Genomic DNA, 16,150 nt, shown 5'->3' on the forward strand with positions numbered 1-16,150 from the left:
TCTTGCACAACAATCTTACAATAACAGTTTCACTAAAATACCATGAAGCACAATCAACGATTTAGAAAGACAAGATAATTGGATTAAGCTAAACATATTTATTTGGTAATGGTATTCAAATGTTTTTTGCTGCATGAAAGTCGGTCTATTTATTTCATAAAACTGTAGAAAACATTGTTTCCATGATTCAAAAGAACATACTGAACATGTATAAAGACAAATATTACTTAAACACAGTGGCTGTCTTTCAAATGAAAAATTGATTCTTTTTTTTTTTTAGGGAGAGAAAAAAAAATGAATGCCATCATCTCATTGTATTCATAGATTTTCCTTTCGTAGATGCCAAAGTCAATGTGCAAATCAACATTTTCAAAGATGTAGTTCTTTACTGCCCTGCCTACCAGTGACTGCACTGAAGCATAATGCGAGAGAAGACCATTTTATAGTATTAGGAGTAGCACGAGTTAAGTGTTGAATGTCTTAGATTATTTAAATGGCGTGCAGTCCGAGGTGGAGCTCAGCGGGCGCTCTACTTGGGGAAGACGGTGACCACGTCGTAGCCCTCAGGCGGGGTCACTCGCTCGCGTGCGTGCTTCTCACAATAAATCTGGTCCTCCACAAAGAAATGTCCCTTCTGTTTTAGGTTGATGTCGCAGTCTGTACAGGTGTAGCACTCGGGGTGACGGAACTTGTCCCTCAGCTTTACCACCATCCCCCTGAAGAAGAGAGATCACATCCGTTGATTAAAAACACAAAATTATCTAGTTATCCAGACACTAATTCGCGAACTGGATTTAAATGATTTGGGTCAGTTTTCTATGGTATGTGCACTGCAAAAAGGTTAGGAGCTACACTACGTGGCCAAATGTATTTGGATGCCAGGACATTACACCCATTACGTGATTGCTGAACATCAATCATCAATCTGCTGCTGTTAACAGCCTCCGCTCTTCTGGGCAGCTTTTCCACAACAGGTCTGCACCTGGCTGCAGGGATTTACTCCCATTCAGACACCAAAGCATTAATGAGGTCGCCCGCTGATGATGGGTGACGAGGCCTAGCTCGCAGCTGGTGTTCCAAGTTTATCCTAAAAGGTGTTAGATAGGGGTGATTCCTGCATGGACCTGGCTTAGTGCACGCGAGAATTGTCATGTTGTCATGTTGAAACAGGAGAAGGGCCTTCCCCAAACTGCCAAACTCACAACGTTGCACACTATTGTCTAAAACACCACTGTATGCTGTAGTGTTAAGATCTCTTAATTGGAACGAAGGGGCCCAAACCATGAAAAAATAAAATGAACAGGGGCGTCCACATACATTAGCCTTTACATCTTAAATGCTTTTGGCATTTGTATGCCTATATTACAGATAGTAGAGAGACAGACAAAATAGTTAGTATTTTGTAACACATATTTTTTTTAAAGAACACACACACTTTTAAAACAATTCTACAATCAAAAAGGGGTATTGACAGCATCTGGACCTATAATTGGACCCCAAGTAAGTGGATCTTATTTTTGTGATTTATGTGAGCAAAATTCCCTAATTATTATTAGTATTATTATTCTTCTGCTGAAAAACATCTGTCACAAGTAACTACACATATTCTAAGGGATACTGAATCCAAAACAGTAAAGCCAACTCAAAACATTATATTAAATATGTGTTGGGGGAAATCCACTAATGTAGCAACAGGCCTTGCTGCCTTTGTCTTAACCAGATTCAGCCACAAGATGGAGACAAACTCCAAAACAGAGACGACGACACTTTTGTGTTGCCCTGTGTGTTCAATCCCAACATTTAGTCACAATGTGGACGTTTTCAGTGTTAAAACACTAAGCGGGATAAGCAGCAGTGATAAGCAGCAGCAGGTACCACTGGATCAGGGCTGATACTGGAGGTTTGGAGTCCCATGAAGCCATAAACGGCTCTGGTACACTTCCTCAGTGCTGCAAGATAAACACGTCATCTGTTAAAACAGTCCTGAGGAATCATAAAATACGTACACAATCCCGGATCCACATTTGTCACAGGCAGGTAACTTCTCGGTGTTTCCCACTGATGATCCAATCTTTGTTGCGGGTGCTCTCACACTCCTGAACCCCGACGGTTTATCAGGGTCACCTACAGACACACACACACACACACACACACACACACACACACACACACACACACACACACACACACACACACACACACACACACACACACACACACACACACACACACACACACACACACACACACACACACACACACACACACACACACACACACACACACACAGCTTTCACTAAGTCGACACATATATATAGTGCTTGTTTTCTTTAGGAATTTGTAATTTTAAGCAATGGCTTATCAGGAACAAAAACAAAAAAAAACAACCCCAAGAAATCTGTTGTCTAATGAAATGCAACAGATAAGTGTGTGCCCTGTGGCCGGGTTGGCTCAGTTGGTGGAGCGGGTGCGCACATATAGAGATTAGAGCTGAAGATCTTTGCCCGAACCCGACGGGACCCGACGGGACCCGACGGGTTCGGGCTTAATTTCTATTATTTTTCACGGGCTCGGGCCGGGCTCGGGCTTGCGCTTCGGGCTGCATGGTATATGAGCGGTCAGCTGATGCGTTTCGATTAGCGTGAAAATGGATCCTGAGGAGGTGAAACGGAGGCTGGTCTCTGGAGGACTTAATTCATTTCTTTGTTCCAACTTCCAAGTGGCCTATAGCCTCCGTTAGTCATGAATAAATGATGTTAAAACATGTATAAATGACTCATTTTTTACGAAAGACAAAAGGAGCTGTGTGCGTGCGGCGCAGTCTCTTTTTTCTTTCTCTCCCTTTTCCGCCGAGTGGTGCGTGTGCCCGCTCGCGGTGCGAAGCGCGTGTCCGCGCTATTCTCCGACACTCTAATGACTGCTGATAGACGGCCTTTACAGTCGGGCTGTAAACGGGTTCGGGCTTTTAAAAAGCTGTCAATCAAAATGTTAAAATTAAACACCTAAAATGCCCCCCAAAAAAATTATCTTAAAAAGATAAGTGTGTGCCCTAAAGCTATACATTGTAAACGAGTAAAGCGCGACTACTCTTTGAGGAGAATCCCTACCCGTCTCCAGGATCTCCTGAAGCACTTTGAATGAAGCCGACTGTCGAGGAGGCTCATCAGACTCTTGGTTCTCCTGCAGCATCTTGTAAACTTCGGAATCGGCTGCGACAGGCGGCCGCTTGCCCGTCTGCGATGGATCTGATGGAGCTCTACAAAAGCAAGTGTGCACATTTCAGTTATGTCTGCAGGAGGCACAGGGGGCAGACATGTCAAACCATTCTTAGGAGGCTGTAAGGGAAATCAGAAGTTTATTGGAAGGAATTTGATCATACTACATCACGTTAACTTCTCTTGTGTTTGATCATGCTGAATGCTTTACAATGGGACCTTTAACTGAATGAATCATGGCCTGACTGCATTAACTAAGGCACCGTGGCCCACCTGGATGTCATCGGAAGATCCTGACCTTTAGCTTTTGAGCCCTTTGTCTTGAAAACAAAGGCGTGCAAGCTACTAACTGAAAGAGTCCAGAGGGGGAGGACCATGGTATAAAAAGAGAGAGCTGCTTCCATTAGCCTGGAAATCCAGACCCAAATCCAAAAGATTAAGGGCCTGGCATTGAGTAATGAAAATGGCCCAACTCGAGGGCTGGCACCAAGCAAGCATTTGAAAATCTCACGGCACTCAACTGGATAACACTACGACCAATCACAACAATACACGGGGCGACGTATCCAGAGCCCCGTACGCTTAGCTACCAGCGGAGCTAACTGGTAGATTAAACTGTCGTCATCTGGTTAGCTCGCCTCTGGCCCGCCTATATCAGATACACCGATGTGATTGGTGCAGCTCGGCTACAAGGGCATAGTTAATGAGCATCATTATACTCAATGCCAGAGTGACTCGCTGAGCAAATTCAAACTGTGCTCTCGCGAGAACTCTGGATTTCCAGGGTAAGCTTCCATCCCATCAGCGTGCATATTACTAACCAACCTCTCTCTTGTGTGCCATGCTCCGAGCATTAACAGTGTGACAATACTGTAAGAGATTTGGGTCACGTTCCTCGCTGTCAGAGTGGGATTACAAAATTGCCATGACAGAGACAAACAGCAAACACTGTCTTTCGTGATTCCCGATGTCAATACACAAAGAGCATGACTATAAAACCTTTCACTTTTGTGTATCATGCTTATTTTCACTAGGACAAAAAAAAAAAAAAAAAAGACACGTCTGTTTAGTACCCAACAGGCCTGAGATGTAAGACTATCTAAGACCGTCTAATATTGTCCAAATTTAGTTTTTCTTAATATTGTGATATAGTTTAATATTGTGATATAGTTTAATACTGCGCTAAATCGTCAGCTTTTCCTGGTCTTAAAAAGGTGGCACAATTTTCTAAAATGATCCGACTAAAGCCGAGTGAACACCTCCTCATATCCACATTACTAGGACTTGTAGAGACATGTATCCCCCAGCCTTTGGGAGTCGGCCTAATTCTTGCAAGCTCAGTATGTGCTGAGCAAACTAATCAGACACTAAGAATCCACTTATTTCAGCAGTTAGAAGCAGAGCAACCAGCGACCTATGGGGTTTCAGTCAATACAATAATTGATTCTTAGATACACTGTGATTCTTTTTAGGATTAAACACTGGACCTCTTTAATCAAAGTTTTAGAACGGTGCTTTTGAATAAACGTTTGTCTTTAAAAAAAAAAAAAAAAAAAAAAAAAAAAAAAAAAGGTATGTACAGTAAAAAGTAGCTTCAATGTTAAAGGTCCCATGGCATGAACATTTCACTTTATGAGGTTTTTTAACATTAATGTGTTCCCCCAGCCTGCCTATGGTCCCCCAGTGGCTAGAAATGGTGATAGGTGTAAACCGAGCCCTGGGTATCCTGCTCTGCCTTTGAGAAAATGAAAGCTCAGATGGGCCGATCTGGAATCTTCTCCTTATGAGGTCATAAGGAGCAAGGTTACCTCCCCTTTCTCTGCTTTGCCCGCCCAGAGAATTTGGCCCACCCAAGAGAGAGAGAGACATCATGGCTTTCAAACCAGCAAAGTGCTAGTTGGTCAAGGCCACACCCCCACCCTCCACCTTGCCCCCCCCCCCCCACATTTTTTCACTTTGTAAACCTATAACGTGCACAAAACAAGATATATAACACAATAAAGGAAAGGGAAAAAGGCCAAAAAGCATAATATGAGCACTTTAAGGTCATCATTTGCTTTGGGGCCAGTCCAGACTTAACCCTCTTAAAAGTCTCGACTTGGACCACTTGGTCTAAAGTGGTATCATCTCTAAGGTGTATCTTACTTGCTGTTGGACTCATTAGCTGTAGCTATGGTTTTAACTTCGTCCACAGCCGAGTTGAAGTCCTTGATGTTCTCTGAAGAGTAGAGACCCGATGGGCTGTTGTACTGGTTGGTCACAACTTTGGAGCCAAAACCAGAGAACGGCAGAGCACTTCTGTTGTGGGACGAGCCTATGTGTTTCACCTCCTGGAAATGAATGCAACATGATACGGTTAAGCAGCTTTGTGGGAGTAATCAAGCAAAATGGTATGGGGAGTGCAGAGATTTGTGACATAACTCGCACACTGTCATGCAACACTCGTAGCGCAAACTTGATGCAATGGTGGTCACAACGTTTGACACCTTCAGATGAACTGGAACTTTGAATGTTTTTTCTCTTATGTGTTTGCACATGTACAAACACACAACTGATATCATGACAGTTTGGAAGAATATATATATATATATATATATATATATATATATATATATATATATATATATATATATATATATATATATATATATATATATATATTTTATATATATATAAATAAATAAATATAAATATAAACACCCAACCTCTAGTGTTTTAGAAAATGAATTCAATAATGTTGCAACTGCACACTTTGAAAAACTGAGACTTGAAAATATTGTTCACCTGAAAACGGCAAAAACGTATGGGTCTTCAACTGCTGCTTCTACTTTGACTCAATGTCGCACATCATTTAGCAGGATAATATAGGACTACGGATTCAGCCTTAATTATAGTTAACTGTTTTTAAAGGCCAACGCGTCATGGCACTGGCATGCCATGAGAGTGGGCACATAAATACCGCCAAATCTAGCTCATGCAGCACAGTGGGAACACGGAAATGCCTCCAGATATAGCTCATGCTTCAAGCATCTGACAATTACATTGCAGAATACCCCAGAGTCTCTGCGAGCAAAGAACCTGACAACACTACAATGGTTTAAAGTAATAAAAACGGTGAAGAGACATCAAAGTGACAGACTCCAGAGAAGCGTATGAATTGTGTGTGAGAAAAATGCACAACACCTGTGAGCCTAATACACACACCACAACGTCTCCTACATGGATTCAAACTTTGGCCGCAACTTTTCACTCATCGGGGACAGGAACTGAGGCTTGCGTCAGAGCTTGGCTGACAAACTACCGTCTCCTAGGAAACCTCCTGTTGGGAAGTAAACAATGACTTCATCGTTGGCAGTATAAAGAAATAAAAACCAACCCACAAGGCTTTGTGGGCGCGGTGGGAAAAGAGCATGCAGGCTTCCAGAAACTGTGTGGCTACCTGTAAAGATTCCAGATTTCAAGCCCAATGAGAGTCATTTTTAAAAGCTCATCTTGCTTTGATATTGAGAAAGCACACACACACACACACACATCCACACACCTTTGGCTCTGATGCAAGATTCATCTTGTACGGATGGGTCCTCCCTTCCTCAGATGAAAGTGGCGACCACAGTTTAGTTTCTGACCTGCAGACCAGAGGAATAAGAAGCCAAAAAAATAATCGTTCACACATTTGCTTTAAATACATGCCTGTTTTGCTTTTGACCTGTGTAGCTGCACATGAACATGGTATTATGCCTGTGTCTTTGAATGCAACAGACCCCTTGCAGTTATGTTCTTCTGCTGCAGTTTCCTCCATAATTTACCTAACCCTGCATGCCTTCCTCTAGGCCTGCACGATAAATCGTTATATGTTGGTGTAGGTGTACGTAGATTGTTATAGGTCACCATTTTTGGTAGCCTACTGTACTTAAATGGCCAGTATGTACTTTATTCATTGAAGCTGCTATGTTTACAGGCTTGTGGTGATGCGCAATGTGCTATAGGTGCTGCAAAAAAAAGTCTATGTTTGGTACTGCCAATTTGTTTTGTTTTGTCATGGTTCATGTGTGCAATAAACATTACACTTCGGGAGAAAAAAAAATCGTGGCAGAAAATCGTGATATCAATTCTAAGCTAAAAGATTCATATTTTTCCCCCGAATCGTGCAGGCCTACCTCCCTCTTAATTTGAACAAACATATTTGCTTCAACTTGCCTGTTGAGTCAATTTCAACATCCCTGCTGCTTGAAATCATCAGCTACCAGAAAGTTATGATGTAATGCACTGACACAACACAGAATTATGACATAGCTTTGCGTACATACACTTCTCAAACTAAAAGAGTTCATTAAAAACGAGAGACTTTTGAAAACCATGAATCAACAACACGTCACTGCCGGAACACCTGGATTGCAGCTGAGCTGTCTCAGATTACTCATTGTTTTTCAGGCCCGCGGCTATGCAGATCAGACTGGCACATGTTGCTACAACCTACCTGTCTACGGAGAGCACCATTTCCTCAATGCATCCCTTGATCTTGTTCTGTGCTTCCAAGTGAGTCATGTGCTCTGTCGGTTCCCCATCGATAGCCAAGATCATGTCTCCTATAGACAGGTTGGCCTGGGCAGCTTTACTCCCAGGGGTGACCTACAACACAGGAGACATAACTGATAAGACACTTTTTTTTGGCATATGTGTGAGCTTGGATTATAAGGTTTTAAGGTATCTGTACCTTTACAGTCTTAAAAAAAAAAAAATCTATTTCTGAAAAGATTCTTTAAAAAGTAAACACCACTTACACACAACCTAACTTGAATCACGAATATGTGGAAAACACACCTTTGATTTACAGTCAGATATTATTCCGACAGCTTCTTTTCTATCCAGAGCTTAAACCTACTGCTATACTGTTACACTCTGATCTTCAAGGACCTTAACACACATCTCATTGTTCAGTAAACACGGGCAAAGCCCCTTGCAGAGAGGTGTTTTCAGTCAGCGTCTCAAGCTAGAGCTGCCTCGAGGGCAGACACTCTGTGGCAGATAAAGGCCTGAAGCGGAGAAAAACAGGAATTCCTAATCACTTTTCCATGGGTGGAGTGGAGCGACCACTGGAACAACAGGAACAGCAGCCGCCACTCAGGCAAAGTACACAGTGGAGGGTCATATTCTGATCCATTACTGTCACAGGAGCGCTTTGCGTTTATGTACACCATGCTGTTGTAAAGTAATAGAATCGAATTGTCCCCTTCCGTATTATGCTTTTAACTTGAAGTTAAATATGACGACAGCCCAAGTACATAAGAAATTCTGCAGACATGATATTTCGACTACTTTTTTTGTTCAACAGATACAGTTAGCGTTAACGTGACTTACAGTTGCATATTTAATCGAAGGAAAAAAAAGGCATCTCAAATAACCTTGAAATGAAACCGGGAAATGTAGTTTTACACTGGACAAGTCATAATTGTCAGTAACGCTAGCTGAAAGCATAGACCAACATACGAAAGTGTAACAATTATAGTTCACAACATACCGAGACTGTAACAATAGTTCACGTTAGCTAAATTACAGTGCCATCAGTTTAGCCTCTGTGAAGTAACGTTAGCCTTTTGTTAACATAGCTGACAGTCTGTTTCTCAGTCAAGAAGAGAGGAAACAACGAGAGGTTAAAGTTTCGTCGTGACAAGCCCAGGTGTGTTAATACACCGAGTTACAATGTAGAAGCTAACACTTACCCGGGAAATAGTTAGTGGCTGGTCGAAGTCCTTTCCCCCAACCAACCTGAATCCCCAGGGTCCAGGACCCTGCACTACTACCCGGAGAGGCATGACGTTAATGTTGGTTTTAACAGAGTCGACTATGTGTGTTTCAAGATCTGTCTCAGAGTACCAGTTCACTTCCTTCTGCTGCATATGACATGTGCAACGATCGATACGAGGTCCAGGAGTTCCGCTCCGCAGCATCAGAGGAGGGGGTGGACCGTCAGCTTACAGTTGGTGGACGAATACATTTTGAAGTTTCCTCGCTGATAAGTGAAATCACAAAGATCGTGTATTGAGAAAATGGATCACTCCGGGATATGTGTGTGGTGTGTTTTTGTGTTGTGGGAGGTTGATCAAACCTCCAGGATTGTCATGTGATTTGTTCATAGTGGCCAAGTAACAATAGGACCCACGACCAAGACTTTTATATTTTTTTTATTAAAAGACCAAACCCAACTATTAATTGGTAAATGTGTATCCAAAGCCCAATAAAAATATTCATCTGTGCCAAAAACTATTAAAACACATAGGCTACATTAGTTCTACTGTGACTTGTTCCCTCATACATGGGCACTCTCGTTTGTTTTTTGTTTGGAGTCAATCAAACAAACACGTCCAGCTGCTGTAAACTAAACATATTGCGCACCAAATGTGTAGGTATTAATCCGCCGGACTGCATCTAAAAAATAGTCCCCTACAAATCCCCGATACTTCTGTTTGAGTAACATTTGCTAAAAAAACAAACAAAAAAAACCCTGCAGTGCCCAGCTTAATCAGGGCATTTTTGAGCCTTTAAAATAAAAAAAATTTGAACAATTATACATTTAGGCCCCATTTTAAAGTAAACATCTTAAGTTGAAATGAATGGGCTTGGAGCCGAGAGCCAAATGAATGCATTGCTGGTTGTGGTTTTATCATGGACTTTATTGACAACAAGAAAAAGATAGGATGACGCCAGACTTATCTTTTAATCTGAGAACGAAATTGCCTATGCACACATTCAAAAATTACTCACAACTTTGTATGCTGTGTCCTGATAAAGTATAGGCTACAGAAAGAGAGAAAAGATCATCTTCACCTCCACTTTACACACAGGGCTCCTGTGTGCGTTATCACACACAAAAAAAAATCCATAGCCTATCCGAAGTGAGAGTGGCGAATCATTGCCAATCTAACTAGTTCATTAACAGGCACAAACAGTGTTTCGAAACTGCGTTTTAGCACCTTCTTGCTCGCATGATCCAGTTTGGATAATAAGGTTGGCTTTGTGGGGCTACGGTTGAATACATTTTGTGAATTTGGATATGATTATTATTATCTTTTTTAAACCTGCTAGAAACCAGCGAGCAACACAAATAATTAATTTATAATTATTAATAATAACGTTTTTATATGAGTAACAACAATTTAATGGTAGCTCTTAAATGTTTTAAATAGTTGGCCCCCCGATGACCATATCGAATGAACTTTTCACCCTAATTGAAAATACTCTGAAAGCAGAGCAGTGATCCCTCTTCGTGTTTTGCTGCTCTCAGATGAGCTCCAGTGTTTGTTTTAGGGATGTCGGCCTGCCGGCTACGTCACCGTGTTACATGCAAGCTTACCATTTATGGTAGAGCTAAATCCCAGGATGTGGAATGTGCCGCTCCCAAAAGTTGAATTCCTGCCAGGGGATCTCTGCTGAAGGTGGAGAAAAAAGGCTCCGGGCAGACCGACCGAATGAAACACGTCCTTTCTGTGGGGTTTACGTGCAACCTTAACACGCCTTCGGGCATGCCAGTGAAGTCTGGATTTCTCTACAGTGAAGCCGTTACAATGTTAAATTTAAAGTAGGCCTAGCCTACATCTGCTCCTGACTGTTAAGGCTGTACAAACAAATCTGTCAACCCAAATCACCCTAATGGGATTTTACCCATCAGACATGCTGATGCTTTGTAGGTCGACACAGCAGCCAAAATAAGTGTAGGCCTACCTTATGTAAACTTACTGACGTTACAGAAGTTATCCTCTAATATCTAGTACTTCTTATTTCACCCCTGTAGCAATAACTTCAATAACTATCCAGGGTGTAGCCTTAATGATGTGCAACATAAAAAAGAGAAAGATCATCAGATCCACAGGTCAGCAACACAGAGACTAACAGCTCCACCTTTAGCTCACATGAATTTGCATATGCTCATGAGTACACAGCTTCAGACAACGTGCCTTTAAAAACCACGTGTACTTGCTCCTTAACCTTTATACTGCTGCAAGATTTTACTCCATTGCCATTTATATGCCAAAGGATATTAAATGTTCTAAAAATGCACAGCTCTACTATCATTCAGGAAATCAAAACGGGTAACACACCAAGTGGTTTAAATGGTTTATTAAATATTGCATAATACCGAAGTCACAGCAGTGTATAGTATCTTTTTATTTTAATATTGTCAATGTAACAGCACTGCAAATTGAAGCAAACAAACCAAACCTGTTGCAGGTTGTGCGTCTCCTCAAACTAGTCCATTCTTATGATTATTAATCATTAAGTTAAAGCATTGTGTCACACTTTTAGGTACTTGCACAGTAACTGACAAGTTCCTAGTTAATGTTCTCCCATCACAGAGACTAGGACTAATGGGAAAACCATAGTTACATTAAATATGTCATGGATACATTTCAGTGATACTCCCAAAAAAAAACAATTACATGAAAATGAGGCACAATTTTGCATCTAACATAAGGCATTATGATCGTCACAAATGGCAGCGTAATGTTAATATGCGTCAAACTTCCTGTGCTCAATAATGCTCCACTCTGTGCTTTGCCAAAAAATCCTTCAGGTAAATAAACCGCTGCAAGTGACAAGAGAGTCACTCGCAGTCCTTTTTTTTAATTTTACATATTTACAATCCTTCTTGTGCCATGTTGCTCAATAGTCTGCATGTTCATTCAAGATGAAAGTACAGAGTTTTTTTTTTTTTTTACATATTACGTGTGCATTGCGCCACATTCATATATTCATACATTCATACATCCTGTGATGTTTTCTGGAGCACAATATCACAGAAACAATCTCGAGTGAGTTGTATTATTATGACTAAATGTGTGATTGTTAACTTGTTCATCATGTCCGTGTGTTTGCCATGGAGCGAACGCTCCCCCCTTGTTGTTCTGTCAGAGAAGAAAAGCCTACAGGTCATCAGACTCCCAACCAATCAGCACTTTCATGTGGAGCTGGAGTTACACAGGAACAAAAATGTTTAGCCAGCAGTGGAGGGAAAAACATGCTTTTGTGGCGTAACAAAATACCTGAATATTATATCAGTGCTATACAGGCAAACCCATAATAAAGTGTATTATCTTGAGAAAACATTCCTTTGCAGATGTTGGCAAAATTGTCAGCGGTGAAGACGCGCTTGATTTTGTCTCACGCCAGAGAGGATGAAACACTGATTGCTACTGAATTTTGTTAAATTAATGCACTTCATCAATGACTTAACTTCATATATCACTTATGTGGCGGCCACATACAGCTTCAAACCATGTTCCAATGAGGTCAATGTTTATCATCACTGCACAACTGTAGCTAACACATACAAAAAACAAAACAAAGATATAAACACACACGTTTAGATCCAAGTGAGAGCTACTGTTTTATCTTTCAATACTTCACATTATGTTTCTGATTTTGTGTACTCAGGCAAACATAAAGAGTTATACTAAAAGGTAGGCCCACTGATAGTCTGGCACCATTTCATTAGAAATGTGTGGATTGGGAAAAGGATCCGACTTCAGCTACTTGAAGCATCAGATTGCTCACTACCCTCAGTCCACCTGGTATAAACTAAACAGACTTTCAAATTCTTCCTTAGCAATTACCCTACAAACTGCACCCGTCTGCAAGTCTAAGCAGGTCATAACAAGCACTAAGAATGATTTGCGGGCAATATTTGACAGTTCTGCTAAAGTATTGATGAGTACGGCGCGGCAATTGATGACAACAAGGAATTTGATGAAAACACAAGCAGAAAAAACCCCCAATAGCTATCATTTTTCAATCTGTGCGTGAGTAGATGATGTGGCCTCTGATACAGGGTCGTTGCTGGAGATGTGGGAGCTCTGTACTCGCGGGAAGACGGCTCTGATGCTTTGATAGCAAAATTCAAAGCGATCTTCCATCAGGCAGCTGTTTAAGCTCAGCAGACTGTTAACCCTGTCAGCACTTCTGTTTGCTTTCAGCTACAGGTGGCAAATATTTAGGCGAGGGCTGATCGTGTTCCATGCTCCGATTTGTCAAGCTCTACTGATTTTACAGTGCACGCTGTACTAATGCTCACCGTATTATTTAAATCATTCCACTAAATGTACTTCCCAAGTTGTAGTCATTACATATGAAAATATGTAGCCATATATGGAAGGCCTCTTAAAGATTTCTGTACACATTTACATGGCGAAATAAAACAATACAATCTTACCAGTAAGGGCATGGTTAAAATCTCAATTTGCTCTTAAAAATCAGTATGATTATTTTCAAAGACACCTTGTTGGCTTTACTTGAAACATTAAACAGTTTGTGATTATTCTACTATTATCTTGTTAGGTGGGATCTCCCTAAAATGACCAAACAGGAAGTTAAGTGCTACCACGCCTGTCCTGTGGTTGCGCTGGAGCCAGGCGTCTACCACCAGCTACCTTACAGGCATCATCCATCAGCAAACGCAGTTTACTTCTATTTTGACAGAAGAGGTATAAAAGGACAAATAAATACATTCTGAAAATATCAGATGTGCATGTACACAGTTTCTCTTCACTTTTATCAGACATGCAACACAGTCCATGTGTCCTGTATCTGTGTTTGCTGTGGTAACCGGGGAAAAAGAGAAACTAACCGCACACTTCAACATTCAAGGTGTTTTTCGTCATGCTCAATGACGTGGTAATAACTGTCGTATAACAATCGTTGGACAGAAAATGAAGGCAATACTGCAGCGGTATCGAAAGCTTTTTGGGTTACACTGAGTTGCGAATGCTGTGACGTTTTCTTCAAAGGTAGCCAATACTGACTTTATGATGATCCATAACATGTAACAGAAAAGTAAAACAGGTATGTCAGACCAGTCTCTAAAAGGGGCTTCACACACAAGTCTTTAAACCCTGGAGGGCGCTGAATTTAAGTCCTTTTCTCATATCTAAATGGAGTTCAAGAATGAACCACCACATTCAGTTTCATTTACGTACGTTGATCCAACCACTGAAGGTTTTCTTTTGGAAGCAAAGGCCGGGTTTGCATCATACTTGGCTAATAATGATAAACCAGACAACTCTGGTCCTGAAAGGTAGCTTATGACAAACAGCTCCAACCACACATCCCATAAAAAAATACATTCTGAATTCCTCCCAAGTCCAGTTCAGGTAATAAGATCCACTCTTTAATCCATACACTGCTCTGCTGCCGGCCTCCAGACTGAGGTGCTACGTAAACACTGTAAATTACATGGACAGGATGGAAGCTATTATCTGTACAAGAAAAAGCTAGTTTGTGGTAGGTTCTCAAGGAGAAATTCCACATGTGGAGACGGACGAATTCTGTCAAGAAGTGTGTAAAATGTGGTCAAGGTGTACACCATACTGAGGTCTGGGCAGTGAGCTGTCTCTGTCTCCGCCTCGCCGTGCAGTTTTGACATACCTCCGGCCGAACCGATCACTTTCCCAGACAAAAATGGATTCGCCTGGCTAAATTACTATGCTAACCAACAGCCATGCGCGATAGTAATGACTTCCCAAGCTTGACAGGCAACCATGTGTTACAGCCAGATTAGATATCTTTACAGTTTCACCTCCTTCACGTAATTCCCAGGGAAAGTCCCAAACAGTTTTGTCCTCTTTGAGGTACCTGTAGAGAAAAAGAAAGAGAAACATGGATCAGGCAAAAGAATGTAAATGGCTTCTTTCTCAGATTAAAAGCTAAAATTGCCTTGATTTTAAGACAGAAACAACTTCTTTAAGCTCTATTTAAAATTAAGTGCAAGTCCTGTGCATGTACTTTGCACTCAATCTGTCATTCTTTAGAAACCATTTCTAAAAAGGATGTGACGCGTTGTAAGTGACTCTACTTCTGCACTGAGCACGCAGATTGCACACATGCAGTCCTCTGCTGTCATTCTGCAGAAACCCTATATGGATTTATGTGACACAGTGAGTGTCTGAGGAATGTATCCCGATTCCTGCAGGCACATACCGACAAACCAGCCGTCATCACACTTCTCCATGACGCTGACGAGATCTCCCTCCTGCAGCTCCAGCTCGTCTTCGTTCTGCGGCGCGTAACTGTACAGCGCCTGGAAACTGGAGTAGGATGCAAAGATGAATTGGTAAATTTGCCAAGCTTAGAAGAAACTAAATGTGAAACCAGTGAATTAAAAACAAACAAAAAAAAAAACACGTGAAAGTAAAACTGAAACACATATCTTTACTCACATTCCGCAGTTGAGACGGTTCGGCTCCGGGCTGCTGCTGTGGGACTGGGGTTGCTGGGAAATGATGAGAGATTGTTTACTGGGGTGGGGGTGCAGTCTATGGACAGAGTCATGAGGGTGGTGGGACAGGTTGCTGCAGTACCTCACCGAGGTCTCAGCTATATTCAAGATCTCATTACACACTGCCTCCTAGTAGTAGTAGTAGTAGTAGTAGTAGTAGTAGTAGTAGTAGTAGTAGGTGAAGTCGTCAGAGAAAGACAGACAGCGGCCCCACCGAGAGTCCCGCAAGAGGCCGAGGTGAAGTTGAGGGGAGGAGGTGAAGAGTTAGAGAGGGAGAGAGGGAGGGCGAAGGGGCGAGACAGGAAGGTAGGTCCAGTAATTACGTAGCAAGGCAGAAAAGGAAGTGATCCGTTAAAAGCCAGGAGAAAAAGCAGAGGAGACGTTGGTGGAGCCCAGGAGGAGAGGCATGGAAAAGGCAAGACACCAGAGTGAGAGCATGTAGACAGGAAACATGAAATATTAGTTCACTTCTTTACAGGATACTATTCAGTATGAGCATGCAGCACTAAAGGGAGTCAAATACATAATGGGAGTTAAATATGACGTGAGGTAAATGGATCTTTGAAGGTAATGGGTTAAAACGTGAAAGAGGTGATGAAGTCACTTAACAAACTACACATTACTTTTGTAATTACTTCAGTGGAGGTCCAAGAAAACTCTCGCACTATCT

General features: G+C 41.6%; 2 protein-coding genes across 10 annotated transcripts in view; both read right to left on the reverse strand.

Moving 5' to 3' along the window:
• Positions 1-78: 78 nt before the first annotated feature.
• pdlim1 (PDZ and LIM domain 1 (elfin)) lies at positions 79-9,245 on the reverse strand. Its single transcript, XM_039784395.1, has 7 exons — positions 8,936-9,245; positions 7,693-7,844; positions 6,757-6,841; positions 5,361-5,545; positions 3,108-3,256; positions 2,007-2,124; positions 79-716 (listed from the first exon to the last, which is right to left on the reverse strand). Exons 1-7 carry the CDS (start codon positions 9,161-9,163, stop codon positions 530-532), a joined length of 1,104 nt encoding a protein of 367 aa, XP_039640329.1. The 5' UTR covers positions 9,164-9,245; the 3' UTR covers positions 79-529.
• A 2,069-nt stretch (positions 9,246-11,314) lies between these two features.
• Positions 11,315-16,150, reverse strand: part of LOC120547752 (sorbin and SH3 domain-containing protein 1) — a 44,747-nt gene continuing 39,911 nt past the window's right edge. For 7 of the 9 annotated variants that reach the window (XM_039783396.1, XM_039783398.1, XM_039783395.1 and 4 more), the window contains 3 exons: positions 15,422-15,474; positions 15,183-15,289; positions 11,315-14,837 (listed from right to left, as the gene is read on the reverse strand). In XM_039783396.1, the coding sequence (XP_039639330.1) occupies positions 14,770-14,837; positions 15,183-15,289; positions 15,422-15,474 (228 nt within the window). In that variant the 3' untranslated portion in view covers positions 11,315-14,769. Of the gene's footprint in view, positions 14,838-15,182; positions 15,290-15,421; positions 15,610-16,150 lie in introns of all 9 variants that reach the window. The other 2 variants (XM_039783392.1, XM_039783393.1) reach the window with 1 other exon arrangement.

Source organism: Perca fluviatilis, chromosome 19 (assembly GCF_010015445.1).
Source record: "Perca fluviatilis chromosome 19, GENO_Pfluv_1.0, whole genome shotgun sequence".
NCBI classification, from domain to species: domain Eukaryota; kingdom Metazoa; phylum Chordata; class Actinopteri; order Perciformes; family Percidae; genus Perca; species Perca fluviatilis.